This window comes from Gavialis gangeticus, unplaced genomic scaffold, assembly GCF_001723915.1.
Source record: "Gavialis gangeticus isolate Ggan-Ray unplaced genomic scaffold, GavGan_comp1, whole genome shotgun sequence".
Lineage (NCBI taxonomy): Eukaryota > Metazoa > Chordata > Crocodylia > Gavialidae > Gavialis > Gavialis gangeticus.
The window spans coordinates 45,726,059-45,741,923 of record NW_017729004.1 but is presented as its reverse complement, the minus strand read 5'-3'; the positions used below and the strand labels follow the sequence as shown (position 1 = coordinate 45,741,923).

The 15,865-nt window shown below is 42.3% G+C and overlaps 1 protein-coding gene across 1 annotated transcript in view; it reads left to right on the top strand.

Moving 5' to 3' along the window:
* The window catches only part of MALRD1 (MAM and LDL receptor class A domain containing 1), a 631,029-nt gene that overhangs the window by 251,400 nt on the left and 363,764 nt on the right, over positions 1–15,865 (top strand). Inside the window, exon 26 of the mRNA XM_019507962.1 lies at positions 2,117–2,408. Within this exon, the coding sequence (XP_019363507.1) occupies positions 2,117–2,408 (292 nt within the window). The remainder of the gene's footprint in view (positions 1–2,116; positions 2,409–15,865) is intronic.

Sequence of the window (15,865 nt, the reverse complement as noted above, 5' to 3'; positions counted from 1 at the left end):
AGGGCTGCACTCCCCGCTGGGCTGAGCCACATGGAGCTGCGAAGCTGCTAGAAACACAGCCCTGGTTCTCCCCTGTTTCCCACCACCTGGCTGGCTGCTTCGAAACATGAAACATTTCAAAACATTCAAAATGTTTTGACTGCCTTCGTTTTGTTTCAAGGCTATTTTGAAGCCTTTTGTTTCATTTTGATTTCACTGTTTCAAGCTCGAAATGAGTTGAAACAGTGTTGAAACGAAACAGCCGGTGAAATTTTGCACAACCCTAATAAGTAATGGTTAATGGTGATAGTACTATGACTTTCTTTTGAATTAGTAGATAGAGGCATCACTAAGGAAGTGGACAACCTGGGTCATATGTGCCCCTCAGCCTGAAATGGTTCAAATTCACACCTGTCATTTCCTAGGAGAATACCCTAACTCCTAAAGCTATGGAATAGGCTGAATACAAGTGTTCCCCACTTCTGCTGAAGAAGCTTGGCCTCTATGCAGTCAAAAAATATTTGAAGAGTAGATAAATAAGAGTTACATTATACAAGTATAAAATAATTAGTGAGATACTGTACCTATTAACCCTGCAGCTCAGGAACAAGGGGAAACCCAGTAAAATTAAAAAGGCAAAAACTGATAAATACTAATTTATGTAATGCAAAATACATTTAAAACTTATACAACTTTCTTCCACAAGATGATATTGAGCAAAAAAAATGTGGATTTTTTTTAAAGAAATAAAAATATCTTCACTTTCATTAATATAGCTGGAATAGAATTATGGTTATCAGTTTTCTTTCTTCAGGACTTTAGCCAGATGCTTAAAATTAGGAGAGACTTGCACTATGAATATATTAGGCAGTTTTTGTTGGGGTTTACATCATCCCTTGAAACATATTAAACATTGTCAAAGGCAAGGTATGGGAGGATGTGGATGAGTGCAATTTGAGTCAATATGACAATTCCTATATCAATATTCCATTTTAAATAATTTATGAGAAACAAGTGGTGATACCACCTGTTATTCTGTGTTTCTGTCTTGTATTGTGTTTGCTAGTTTCCTACTTCACCATTTTCCTTGTATTTAACATTCTGTTTATTATTCTGCTTCCCCACTCTAGCCATCTCAACCAGGAAAATCTACCCCCTTCTATTTAACTTTGTCATCTCTGTAATAGCAAGTCAGCTTTGAAACCTTCCAAGGTTAGGGAAGATCTTTTTTTCATGATCTTCTTATGTTCTAATGTCAGTATCTTCACGAGCCAGTTTAAAGTCACAGGAACATTTTCCCCACTACTAAATGGCATATTTCGTTCCTAGCTTCTGTTTTTTATGTTTAAATATAAAAGTTTCACAGTTCAAGCATAGATGTGATATTGCCCAAAACAGTTTTAACACCAGCTGTATAGGCACTGAAAAATCGGTTTCCTAAATATCTTTCATTAGTTTATTTAGAAGGTTGTGGATAACATTGAGAACGTTCAGAGGATGGCCACTCATATGGTTAGGGGCCCGCAGGTAAGGCCCTACTAGGAGAGGTTAAGGTACCTGAATCTCTTCAGCCTCTGCAACACAAGGCTGAAAGGTGATCTTGTGGCTCTCCAGAAATTCATTGGGGGGGACAGCAAGGGATAGGAGATGCTCTGTTAACAGGGCACCCCTTGGAGTAACTAGAAATAATGGCCACAAACTGACAGAGAGCAGATTCAAGTTAGACATCAGGAAGAACTTCTTTATGGCAAGGGTTGCCAGAATCTGGAATGGGCTTCCAAGACAGGTGGTGCTTTCCCTTATCTTGGGGGTCTTTAAGAGGAGACCAGACAAGCATCTGGCTGGGGTTGTCTTACCCCAGCGCTCTTTCCTGCCCAGGACAGGGGGTTGGACTCAATGATCTGCTGAGGTCCCTTCTGACAGTAATATGTATAAATCTATGAATAGTTATCAAAGTAGTTTTCAATAATCTTTTTTCCTTGTGCTTTAATAAACACTGATAATGGATAAATCAACAATGTCAGTGCTATTCCGAGTGCTGAGGATTTTTCTGTATTGAAAGTATGGGGTGGCTCTCATGTTAAAGTATGTTTAACTCACCTTATTGTACACTTAACATCATTACCCTTTGTTACAGATACTCTTTTATTACCACATGTATGGAGCCAGCATTGGCTCTTTAATTGTCTATCAAGTGACATCCTCAGGGCAAGAAAATGTCCTCCTCAACCTGACTGGAAACCAAGGGAATTACTGGCAGAGACATATATTGGGCCTGGATGCAGATGAAGACTTTCAGGTTACCTTTGAAGGACATGTTGGGAAAGGCCCCAAGGGTGACATAGCACTCGATGACATCACATTCACTAAGGAATGCTTGCCATCAACAGATGTCTTACTAGAAGAACCCTCAGCACTACCTCCAACAGGTACATTCCCATTATATGTTTAACAGTGTTGCAGCTCAAATTGGAAAAACTAGAGAGAATCTTGTTTGTATTTTTTTAAAGTATCTTAAAGTAACATATCTTGCAAACTTTTGTTTTAGAAAAAGGAATGCCATTTGAAGTGGCTTCTGGAATGTAACCAAAGTATTTTGCAAACATACTGTCTAGGCAAGGAGTCAATGAATCTGCAGGAACTGGGCTAAGCGTGTGTTCTCAGTCCTGTTAAATTTAGTGGAACAATTAGTTTGTAAAATCAAGTGTAAAGAGGCAAAGGAGGAATTTTGTTGCTAGAGCCCACATGAAAAGATTGGGCGCAATCCCAGTGTGCAGCATGGGCACTGCTCCCTGCTAACACCTCATGGACACAAAAGGTGCATGGGGGACAGGCAGAAGAAGAGAATACCCCTTCTCTGCCTCTACACTAGTTGCCAGAGTTGCTGAAAGGATGACAGAACTGCCATTCTAGCACATGCCCTCAATAATCCCTCAGGCTCCAACTGCAGTTAGCAAGCCACCAAATTACTCACAGCTTCTAGTTTAGGCTGGGATTTAACATTCATACAATAAAATTTAATTTCCATTCACTCTGATTGTGAGAGATTTGGAAGCAATGAGTCTGTAAAAGCTCTTCCCATTTATAAGACTGCTTTTAGGAGCTAAGATTTGCTACTCTGTGCTTGAGTTTTTGTGTATTGCATATTTATATAATATTCAATTCTCACTGACATCTTGGTATTTCTGCCATGGCTTGAGGCCAATGTAGTACAGTCAGGATTTTTTGCCTTTTGAAGGAGGCATTTGTAATTGATTTCCATTGAATTGGGAGCCTGTTATTTCCCTCTTTCTCTTTTCCTTTGTTCATAGAGGGCTGTGGGATTCAGGAAGCTGTAATTTTTATTTTGCTGTTGATTGTTTGTTTGTTTGTTTTCCATAAGGATGGGATTTGCCATCAGATTATGTAGCTGCTTAAGGTTTATGACAAAAATAGTTTAAAGCAGTCTAGCTTTGTCTGTGGTAAGAACTTTGTACTTTTTCAGGGGGAGAATAATATTTCTCTAATTGATTATTTGATTTCACTTTGCTATTTCTTCCTGTCAGTGTACAGACATATTTTTCTTTCTAATTTATTAAAAAAACTGACAACAAAAATCTTCCAAAAAAGAATCTGACTAGACTTGGTCCAACATTACCAACTTACTGATTTTTTGCTGAAATACGCTATTTGAGATGCTCCCATTCTGAAGCCAAGTGGTTAAGGTCCTGGCTTGGGATGAGGGAAGATTTGAAGTTCAAGCCACCGTTCTGAATCTGAGCAGTCTGGGATACAAACCTTCCATTCTAAATCAGGAACCTGAATTCCCCACATCCCAAGCCAATCTGTTAACTGGATGGACAGATGAATGCACACCTCTTCCCAAATTAAATATCTCAGAATTGATATTAAATTAGACACTGATATACAATTCCATTTTTATAAAAAAAAAAAAGTTTTCAATCCAAGGAAAAATAAAAAGGAAAATTGTCAGTCCTTGGCACTTCCTATGAAACAGATCTTGTTGTCCTGACTGTGGTCTGAACTTCATAAGTGTAGGAAGAGTAGAACAATAGAGCAAGCAGACTGCAGAAACTGTGGAAACTCATTCATTAGAAGACTTCACTGGTAGGCTGGAAAGTCATCCGTCTAGGACAGCTTAGAATAGTGAATCCTTCATCTGTGTAGTGGTTGAACTAAAGGACTATATGATATAATACTGTTCTTTGATTCTATCCTTTAGTGCAGGGGTGGGCAAAGTCCAGCTCATGGGCTGGATCCAACTGGCAGTAGACTCCATTCCCAACAGCCCCTGTCCATGTGGCTGGGGCCAGTTTCCATTGAGACCCCAGCAGCAGCCATGCTGTGATAGTGCAGGGCCAGGGTTTTCATGAAAACTGGCCTTAGCGGGGCTGGCAGGCAGCAGCGGTGTAAGTCTCTTCCTGGTGGGGGAGACCTGTGCTGCAGGCAGGAGACAGACGGGCTCTGCTGCTGCCACCCGTGTGGGGCAGGCAGTGGCAGCACCACTGGGAAGGGTGGCTATGGGGAGTTTTGACGTGACTATAGCCCCCCCCAACACTCCCCTAGCACAACCCCTGCTGGCAGGGCATGCAGCAGGGCGCAGAACTGCTCCAGAGCCCGGCTGAGATCTTGTGGCAGTGACAGTGTGATCCAGAGCCATGGCAGAGCTGCAATTTGCAGCCTGCATGCTCCAGGCAGGGGTGTGCAGGCAGTGGATCATGGCTCTGCCCCAGCTCCAGACGACCCTATCACTGCTGTAAAGAGCTGGAGAAGAGCTGCAATCCACGACCTACACGCCCCTGTCCATGGCACGTAGGCTGCAGATCATGGCTGTGCATCATGCTGTCACTGCTGCAAAATCCCAGCCGGGCCCTGGAGCAGCTCCGCGCCCTGCTTCATGCCCCGTCAGCGCTGCTGGGGCCAGTCTCCACGAAAATCCTGGCCTCCCTGCTATCACAGTGCAGCTGCTGCTGGGATCTCCTTGGAAACCAGCCACAGCCATGTAGGCAGGGGCTGCTGGGAAATGGAGTCTGGCCTCCAGCTGGATCCACCATTTTGCCCACCCCTGCTCTAGTGAGCCCTAATTTTACCTTCCTGTAATTCTATTCCTGATATATATGGCTTAGTTCCTTTCACTAGCCACTGATTTTGTAGGCAGGATGATAAGTAACTGTCTCAACAATGACTGGAAGTTGCTTCACAGACCAGTTATTGGTATGATATATAGTAAGATAATGGGTTGGTTGATGTTTACTATTATTCTAGAGTATTTTCTATGAAAGCTGATGTAAAGTCAATAACAAAGTAAATGGTCATAGAGCTAGGAGATGTAAAGTTTTGTTTATTGGACCATTATTATTTAGACATGTTTTTATCACTCTTTAGTGAGGTACCATATTCAGTTTCCTTGCACAATCATTTAATTTTTTTAACTATATTTATTAATTAATCCAATTTATCAAATCACAAATTTAATACTTAAAAATAAATCCAGTTCCCTAAAATATATATATATATAGAGAGAGATTTTCCATCTAGATTGCTCTATACACAATCTTTTTGGAAGCATTTAATGCTCTCCAATCTGTCTGTAGAGTACTTCAAGCTCTTAAACCTGCATTGCTCTCTCATGATTCCAGAGTCTCTCCATTACCAGCATAGGGATTCTAGCTGCCTAATATTGATAACTTGAATTGTATTCTAAAGCAAATCCTAGGCATTGCATTATTTAAAGACCAAATTTGAATCCTTGCATTCATCTCTTTGCTTCCTTTCCCTAACAATAAAATGAAGCTAGTATTTCCCCACCTGACTAGGGCGTGGGAGTATGAATCAATTATTTTACATGAGATACTCTTCAGCATTGAATCCATCTGAGCTGGGATCTTGTTCTAAGCTCACGGTGAAGCCTGGTTAGATTTAAAAATCACTTCTATTTTTGGCTGAAGTACATCCTTCATAATCCCTCATATCCTTACAATACTGTCCATTCCTTTTCTCATAATCATTTTCTGGCCCTCATTATAGACAAGATCAATACTTGTGAAGTAAAATATTATATTATTGTGCCTGCCACATAGTGCAATTGCTGAGGTTTCTAATTCTTCACTGCCTGATGTTTTTGGATTTGCTTGACCTAACAGTAGGTGAGAGTCCCTGTGGCAACATTGCAAACTTTAAAAGCTATGGTTTTGATTTGTAAAAAATGTTCTGAATAGCCTTTTGAACGAAAAAAACCCCTATTAAAAAGCTGTATGAGCCTCAGAAACAGTCATGAGGGACCTGTTCCTTGAAGTAGCATGTCCTAGATGTAATGTGTGGAACTTTACAGATTCACAGCACTTTTAAAGTGATGATATGAGTATTGTATTGGTGTCCATATTATATAGTGTCTACATAAGTTCATTTGTCTTGACCCAGCTAAATAATTTTTGCTTGTCTTAACCAGGGATAAGTTGGTTTTCAAAGATTCCAGGCTGGAGCTACTATTAAACAATATTTTCTTGGATTAAGGGATCCTTTGATCTCTCTGTGGTATGGGAAGACAAAATAGCACACAGAATTGTACAAGGAGGATAAAGAGAAACCAAAGCATTTAGTCTTGGTTTCAAATAGATTATGGTTACATTTTATAAAGATTCCTCAGAACATAGTTATGTGGCCAGCAGATATCTGGTTGCTTGTTCCTTGCCATTTAATGAGAGGGGTTTGGCTAGCAAGGTTGGCATTACCAACAATGAGGACCAGGCCCTGTACTTTTCATATATTCTCTTTGACAAAGTAGGACTGATGTTGGTGCAGTTCTTTTTCCATACAGATATATGCTTCAATATAACATAAAAAAGAATCAGGCAGATCATGTCACTGTGCTTATTTGTATTTGTTCTCACTCCAAATGCATCTCTGATTGTGTTGCCATCTTGTGTTTGAATCCTCAAATGTAGTCAAAATGGGAATAATACTGGTAAACAGATTGTGATGTTATAACAGTGAAATCCTGACTGAGATGGTTGTTTCTCATTCTCTGGAGTTACTAATCAAATGGCAAATTGTAATGGTAGAAGTCCATGGTTGTCCTTTTCTACTATATCTTTGCCAGGTTTGGTCATTCATCTGCAAATTACTCACTGTTCTTAAGTCCTTCCATCAACTGAAATCATTTCCCCTTCAAAGATAGTAAAAGAACCTTGAAGAAATATTGAGATCGTTCTTTTTTTTTAATATTCCTTTCTTAAATGAAATCATTAAATTTCAGATACCCTGGGATATTCTCATGATGCTGATAAATAATAAATACGACATGGTGAAACACGCAGTGTGCTGAAATGTTCTGTATTTGCAAGTCATATGAACCAGTTGGATGCTATATTAATCAGTAGGATATAGGAACCTGAATAGAATAGAATAGATGGTATTATGTCAATATCTGTACAGGCAGCAGTCACAGATGTTGACTCTAAAAGAGAACAGCTGTACAATTCTACAACAAAGCGGTGAGGTTCTAAACATTTAAAATGTGTATTTCCTTTTCTTCCCTTTGGACAAATGTGCAGTAATATTTAAAGAGTTCAGGAGAGAGCTTGAGAACTCAAAAAAATCATTTTGAAAGTTAGCCTTGTCATGGACTGCTGACTAACTGCCTGTCTGCATGACGCTGCTTAGCAACAACACCAGACAGGCAAGCTGATGAGAGCTGCTTGGAATATTGAGTCGCAGAAACAATAAAGCCTCATTTCAGGGTAATGCTTATCAACTTCTCACTGTATGAATAGTCATGTGTACGATAATATCCGGTGTTCTGCCTTTTCTGCAGTGGTAGCATGTGCAGGAAGGCACAAGGAAGGTCTGTTCTGACACAAGTATTTACCTCCCTTACTATGGCTTTTTTCACTGTGGACTAGATTCTAAGGCTGGGTATAGACATTCAGAAAGCCTGGGGTGGAAATTATCTAAGTTTCTGTAAGCAGCATAGTTTAGATCAGTTGTGAACAGAACACACATTTCCCCTTTGGTTGGTGGGGCAAATCTCAGACTGGGTCCAACCATTTTTAAGCTAGTCTGTGTGTGCCGAACTTCTGTTCTGTTACAAGTCTAGACCCATTTCCAATCACTTATACTGGTAAAAGTATAATGTCTCTGCCTGGCTTATACGTGCTGTGTTACAAAAATCCTTCAGTGACTCAGAGTTACAATTCTTCCTCTGCTCCACTTTACAGAATAAAGGTGTAAGAGGAGGTATAAAAGTTCACCCTTTTGTTTGGCACAGCTTATTTTCTCATGTGTGTCTAACAAGCTAAATGGTATTGAGAGTGTCACGGTTCTTCCCACTCTTGACTATACTCTTCTCTCCATCCCATTTCAGAGGTTCAGTAACCACTGCTCTCCAGTGGGGTGTATTTCACTAGCAGAGGCAGTGTGGTTTTCAAAGTCGTGGAAAGGAACCATAGCATTAGAAGGAACATCAAGGGTCATCTAGTCCAACTCCTTCCTCTGTATAAATGCTGGATTTACTGTTCCTAAATCACACCAGATAAGTGCCTCTTCTAGATAATCCCCAGCAAGTGAGATTCCACAACTTCTCTAGACAGCCTGCTCCACTGTCCCACTGTTCTCAGTTTGGGAGTTTTTCCTCATATTGAATCTGTATGTGGTTTACTGTAGTTTAAACCCACTGACTCTTGTCTTAGCCTTGTCAAGGAAGATTTTTTTCTCTCTCTCTCCTTTGCACCAGTCTTTCTGATATTAGAAAGTTGCTATCATGTTTCCTTTTAAATGTACTTTCCTCTGAATCAAAGTATGCCTATTTCCTTAGCCTTTTCTTGTACAGCTTATATTCCAACTCCTTTATCATCTGCACTGACCTCTGGACTCTCCAGTTTTTCTACAGCCTTAATACAATGCCTAAGACCTTGAGGTATTAGATTATTGAAGGAAAATATGTACATGCAGAGGCATAACAAAGCAGCTCCTGGAGCATCAGGATGCATAGGGGCATCAGTGACTTGCAGCTAGTGCTGACACAATTATACAGCTCGGGCAGTAGCTGATATTTTTTCAGCCCAAACTGGCACTCAGGTTGGCTGTCCCAGTCATCCTGCCCTAGTTATGCTACTGTGTATATGTTACTTCTCAGGGGTACCTTCTGGCATTATTTGCTGGTACGGTTTGAAGTTTAAAAATACTGCTGTTGAAAACAAAGTGATATCCTGGAAATATTTCAGCCCTTCCCAAAGAGGATTGGTTCTGGCCAAGGGCAATAAAGTTGTCTTTAACACGTGCCTAGGAGCTGTAATTCTCTTGGTCTACCGTAGGGGGACCCAACCTATGATCTCACAGGGTGAAGTATCAAGCATGTGACCCATGCTGTCTCTTTCACAGCTGGAGTCATAATCTGAGCTTGGCTGATGAGAGCAATATTGAGGAGGTTTACTCTTGTGCACAGAAGACTAAGAGCTGTTTATTTTTTTAAAAAGAACCTCCCCCGCTGCCCTCCCCACCCCCTGCTGCCACCACCAAAAAACCCCACAAACCTAACATTTTTGGGAGGATCTTGAAATTTTGGTGAAATATTATTTGATCTGAGCCTAAGGTGACCAATTTTTCATGCAACTCAGATGTAACTTTCTTCTCTTTGCACAACATGTTCAGGCTTTGGCCATCAGAAAAAAAAGCTTGAAGGTTTTTTTTTAAAGCAGGGATTAATAATATGCATGAGACTTCATAGGCACAACATCTTATGGGTTCCCTCTCCATTACTTATAATCAGGGATCCGGGTTTTCTGTTCACCATGGAAAAACACAGATTTTTTTTTTTCATTTTAAGGAGAAAAACATGGGAAATTGTGATTTTTTTTCCCCCTTGTAGGCTGTCAGACTTCTAGCCTACAAGGGGCTGAGGGGAGCAGGAGGAGGGCGCTCAGGCAGGGGGCGCTATGTGCATGTGTGTGTACACATGCACGTGGCAGCAAGGCAGCATGCAGCTCCTGCAGCTCCCCACAGGTAAGTCTGGGGTGGGGGCAACTGAAGCCCCCATAGTGGGGCAAGGAGTTGGGCAGAGCTGGGGCTGAAGGTGCTGCCCAGCTGGGTTGGTGCTTAGTCACAGAGCCCTGGCAGCTGGGGGCCTCTGATAGCAGGGCTGGGGGGCAGCAGGTTGTGAGTGAAGGACACCAGTAGGACTAGGGGGATAAGGGGATGTGGGTGGGAAGTGAAGGACAATGGTAGGGCTGTGGGGCTGTTAGTGGGGAGTGAGGGGCATGGGCAGGGCTGAGGGCTGTGGTTTGGAAGTGAGGGGCAATAGCATGGGCAGAGCGCTGTCATATCACGGCTGCTCAGCACCACAAAATGGAGTGGGGGGGGGCACAGCTGTGGCTGGACCCACATCCCAGTGAACAAAGGAGGCATGGGGAACTCTGATTTTCCATGATAGAAAACCCAAAATCAAACTCCAAAATGTATATGTATTTAGAATGTATTTTATTATAGTGATTGAGGCACTGGTAGGCTTCCAAATTGCTTTAAAATTGTAAATGTATCAATAAAATCAATAAAGCATTGTGTTTAACTGGTACTTATATATATAGTGGTATTTCATTTTAATCACAGAAAAAATGTGAATTTTGGGGGATTTATGAGAGTATTTGTGATTTTTAAATGGAGAAAACCAGGATCCCAACTTTAAAGAAGGTGACTGTAGAACCTTTCATACTATACAAAACTATAACAAAATGTGTTTACAGAATTCAGTAATACATTCAGAATTAAAATAAAGGAAAGCAAGAGGAGAGTAAAATTATGAGCCAGAGGTTGACTTTGATTTGCTAGATTCTTGTTAGCTGAAATATAGCCCTTAACCTTCTTTTCCCCAAGTGCTGTAGACATTCTCAGTGAGTACTCTGATGCATCTTATTACTACAGTAAGATTAAAACAAAATTTAGATTTAGATGCACATAAATAAGACTAGCCTCTGCAGTTAAGCTAACTAAGATACAATTACAAAAGTGATCATTTCTCATGCTTCAGTGCATTAAATGATCTCCAGCTGGAGACAGGAAAGAGATTTCTCCCTGTGCACAACTAATTGCATTACAGAAGGATTTTGTCTTTCTCTGAAGCATCCAGCCTTAACCACCATTTGAAAGAGAATGCAGGATGCATAATACACAGAATAATAATAAATACTTGGCAAATGTTGAACCAGTTTTGAATGGGAGAAAATCTCCAAAATTGTCCCACCATTTCCATTTACACCTAAAATTATGCAAGTGTAACTGACAGGTACAAATAAATTGTAGGTATCCACTGTATGACTGGTCCCAAGTTGCAGTTTGAGTTGGATGATTTTATTGTCATTTGCAATTTCTGTCTACAAAATTGTAGTATTGGGCTTCCAGATTGATGGTCTTAGATAATGTGTTCCTATATCTGTAAAACTGCTCACACACACAGTGCAGCATCAGTCTGTCAGGAAGGTAGCTAAATATTACTTTTCTTATTTTTCAATGGAAAGAATTTAGAGCTTAAGTGAGTTGTGCAATTAATACATCAGTGGCAGAGGCAGAATTAAGATTCAGTGAGTTCAAAGATCATAACTGCATACACTGAACTAGGTTCTATTTTTGGGGAGAGGCATAACCATCACTGAGTCATCTGGTGTAGGCATCATATTTTGCAGCAAAACAGTAGAATATGGAAGCACTGTAGGATGTGGAGGTACTGTAAGCTGTATGGGTTGGTTTAGTAGCTTTACAGCAAAACCTTAATAGTCTTCCATGTATGTAATCTCAGATGGCTTATAAGCTCAGCCATTCATAAAATAACTTGTACAGGTGTTTTGAAGACAATCTCTTGTACCGAGGGGAAAACGAAAAGAGGCAAGCTGGATAGCACTAGCTGGATTTTATACTTTTAGACACTCATGTATTTTCCAATAGTTTTACCTAAGTCTTATCACAGTAGGCTGGTTTCCTCTGTGGCTTTTGTTTAAAAATATCTATTCTTTGATCCACCTAATTAATTCCAGGTGTACTGGGCTTTTTAAATAGACTGAAAGGCAGTTAAATTTCTGTACCTAGGAATCTAACTTCTCATCTTTGTTTGCAAGGTACAAAGTACTGGCATTTATAGTTTCTACTTTTTAAAGAGAAAAAATTCATAGATTTAATAGATTTCATAGACACTAGGATTGGAAGGGACCCCGGAGGATCATCAAGTCCAGACCCCTGCCCCAGGTGCAGGAAGTCAGCAGGGGTCATAGGATCCCAGCAAGATAAACATTCAAATGTCTCTTGAAGGCATTCAAAGCAGGGCTTGAACCACCTCTGGTGGCAGTCTATTCCAAACCTTGGGGGCTCAGACAGTAAAGACGTTCTTCTTTATGTCCAGCCTGAAATGGTCATGGAGGAGTTTGTGACCATTCGTACCTTGTCATCTCTTGGGGTGCTCTGGTGAACAAATGTTCCCCCAGATCGTGGTAAGCACCCCTGATAAATTTGTAGGTGGCCACCAGATCACCCCAAGCTTGTGCTTTTCCAGGCTGAAGAGTCCCATGGCTCTCAGCCTCTCGTCATAAGGTCTGTTTTCCTGACCTCTGATCATGCACGTGACTCTCCTCTTCACTCTCTCAAGCTTCTCCACATCCTTTTTGAATTGTGGAGCCCAAAACTGGACGCAGTACTCCAGCTGCAGCCTCACCACGGCCGAGTACAACAGGAGAATGACGTCCTGGGATTTGCTTGAGAAGGTTCTATGGATGCAAGCCAGCGTTTTGCTCACTTTACTAGCTGCAGCATCACATTGAAGGCTCATGTTCATCTTGTGATCAGTCATAACCCCCAAGTCCCTTTCGTCTGTATTGCTAACCAGCGTACCACTGCTGAGCCTATGAGCACGCTACAGGTTTTTCCTCCCAAGGTGGAGAACCTTGCATTTTTCGGTGTTAAACACCATCAGGTTTTCATCCTCCCATTTCATGAGCCTGTCCAGGTCAGCCTGGATCAACCTCCTGTCCTCAGGTGTGGATGCTTTACCCTAGAGTTTTGTGTCATCGGTGAACTTGGCCAGTCCATTGCTGAAACCAATGTCTACATCATTAATGAAGATGTTAAAAAGTATAGGCCCTAGGACAGAGCCTTGAGGGACCCCACTGGTCACAGCGTACCACAATGATTGACTTTCATCAACCACCACCCTCTGTGTCCTACAGCAGAGCCAATTCCCCAGCCAGCGGATCATGGTGAGGTTGAGGCTGCAGTTAGCCAGTTTTGCCAAGAGGTGATCATGGGATACCAGATTGAAGGCTTTTTTAAAGTTGAGATGCATGACATCAATCTCTTCCCTTTGTCCAGGTGATAGGTCACCTGATCATAAAAGGAAATGAGATTGGTCAAGCAAGATCTACCCGCAACAAACCCATGCTGGCTATCGCTCAGGATGTTGCCGTCACCTAGTCTGTTAAGGATGGCCTTGTTGATAATCTTTTCCAAGACCTTCCCCAGGATAGAGGTCAGGCTGATAGGCCTGTAGTTTGCTGGATCCACTTTCCTCCGTTTCTTGAAGATAGGCACAACATTGGCCTTCTTCCAATCTTCAGGCACTTCACCAGAGTGCCAGGAGTTCTTAAAGATCCGTGCCAGGGGCTGAGCTATGATGCTAGCCAGCTCCTTGAGTACCCTCAGGTGTAAACCATCAGGTCCGGCTGACTTGAAGGTATCCAGCCTGCCAAGGTTTTCCTTCATGAGGTCAGCTTGATGGAGGGTAAGGAAATCTCCCTCACCTGGGTCTCCCTGTCCCACAGTGGGTAGGGGCATTCCATGGGACTGGTGAAAAACTGATGCAAAGTACCCATTTAGCAAGTTTTGCTTTTTCCTGGGCATCGGTTGTCAGTTGTCCCATTTGGTTTACTATGGTCCAATGTTGCCTTTGCTTTTTCTCTGGCTTCCCACATATCTAAAAAAGGACTTTTTATTGTCCTTGATACTTGTAGCTAGTTGGAGTTCTGTTGCAGCCTTGGCTTTCCTGGTTTGCTCCCTGAAGGTCTGGACCAGAGCACAGTATTCCTCCTTGGTGGTGGTTCCAGTCCTCCATCCTTTGTAAGTCTGTCTGTTTAAATGCAGGAGGCCCACTAGTTCCCATAGGAGCCAAGGGGGCTGCTGTGCCCTTTTGCTGCCTTTCCTCTGGGATGGGAAAGACTTTGCTCATGCATCCAGGATTGCTCCTTTGAGCAGCAACCACTTGTCCTGAACTCCCCTCCCCTTTGGGTTGTGGCTCTTTAGGGCCTCACTGTAAAGCCGCCTTAGCTTGTTGAAGTCAGCTTTCCTGAAGTCAAGGTCTTCTGTATTACTGACTGACTTGCCAGCTTTATGGCGAATGGTGAAGGTGATCAGCTCGTGGTCACTGTCACCCAGCTTCCCTTCAATCATTAGGTCACTAATTAGGTCATCCCCAGTTGCTAGTACAAGGTCAAGCAGTGCTTTACCTTTTGTCGGTCCATAGACTTCCTGCGTCAGATAGAGGTCATCCACGCACGAGAGAAAGCTTTGTGACTGCTTGGAGTTGACTGAGTGCTCTTCCCATGAGATGTCTGGGTAGTTGAAGTCTCCCATGACAGCCATACACCAGGAGCATGCAGCCTCAGCCAATTCCCTGGCAAACTCCTGGTCAAGGTCTGGACCCTGGGTAGGGTATCTATAGTAGACTCCCTCCATAATATCCCCTGTGCCATGTTCCCCACAGATTTTAACCCAGAGGGTCTCAAGTCCATCTTGGATGCCAGTGTTGGCTTGCAGGGATGCGTAGCTTTCCTTGACATAGACAGCTACAACCCTGCGCCTTTTGTTCACTCAATCCCTCCTGTACAGGGTATTGCCATCTATACCTGTGGTCCAGTCATGGGTGGAATCCCACCAGGTCTCCGTTATCCCTATGACATCATAGTTATTTGTGTTTAGCAGGAGGACAAGTTCCTCCTGTTTATTCCCCAAGCTCCTGGCATTTGTGTATAGGCATGTAAGTGTCCCCTTGGGGGCCTTTTCCTTGCCTACAGTTTGTTCCAGGGCTGGGGCAGTGGTGGGTTCCCTTAAGTGCCTTGGCCTGCTGGCCTTGCAAGGGTTGCTCAGTGGGCTAAGCCTGGTGGGCTTAGTTTATGACAAAATCCTCTGAAATTTTACAGGTTTTATTTGTAGGGCAACCATTCTCAATTAAGGGTCAATGGTAATTTTAAGAAATGCTACATCATGACCCACAGGGCTCTTCCAGATGAACATGATTGTGTGGTATGCATATGCAGGTGTTCCTAATGCTGCTACTTTGCAGGAGATCCCGAGATAAAAAAAAAATCATGCCAAAAATAAGTGGGGCAGTGCACTTAGCAGCACTCATAGCCCAAAACCAGAGCCTGGCCAGCCAAAGCCACACTCAAGCTGCTGGCCAGGCTCCCTGCTGCATGAGCACCACAGCTGCAGCTCCTGGAGGCCCTCAGGCCCCAGGTAAGGCTGCTGGGATCAGCACAGTTGCTGGCCCCAGCCTTCCCTACCCAACCTGGGGTAACCTGCTGTGTGCCAGAGTGTGCATGGCATGGGCTTGAAAGCCAGGTGATGTGTAGAGAATTAATGATAGTGTGGTGTGCTGTAAAGGCTTCTTTGGGACTACATCCATGATTCATGCAAAGTTTTATCATTTGTCTGTAGAGTGGTTACCCCAGCCTCAGGCAAAAATAAAACTTTCATATTCTACCATGCCATATTGTTCTCTCTATTTATAGAGACACACATATAAACACAGGACATTATAAAAATAATATAGTCTGAAGAATGAAAATGTTGCACTTAGTCTTTCTCAGATCTAATACATTAAATGTAATAATGTAAAATAAGAATCAAAAAGTTTTCA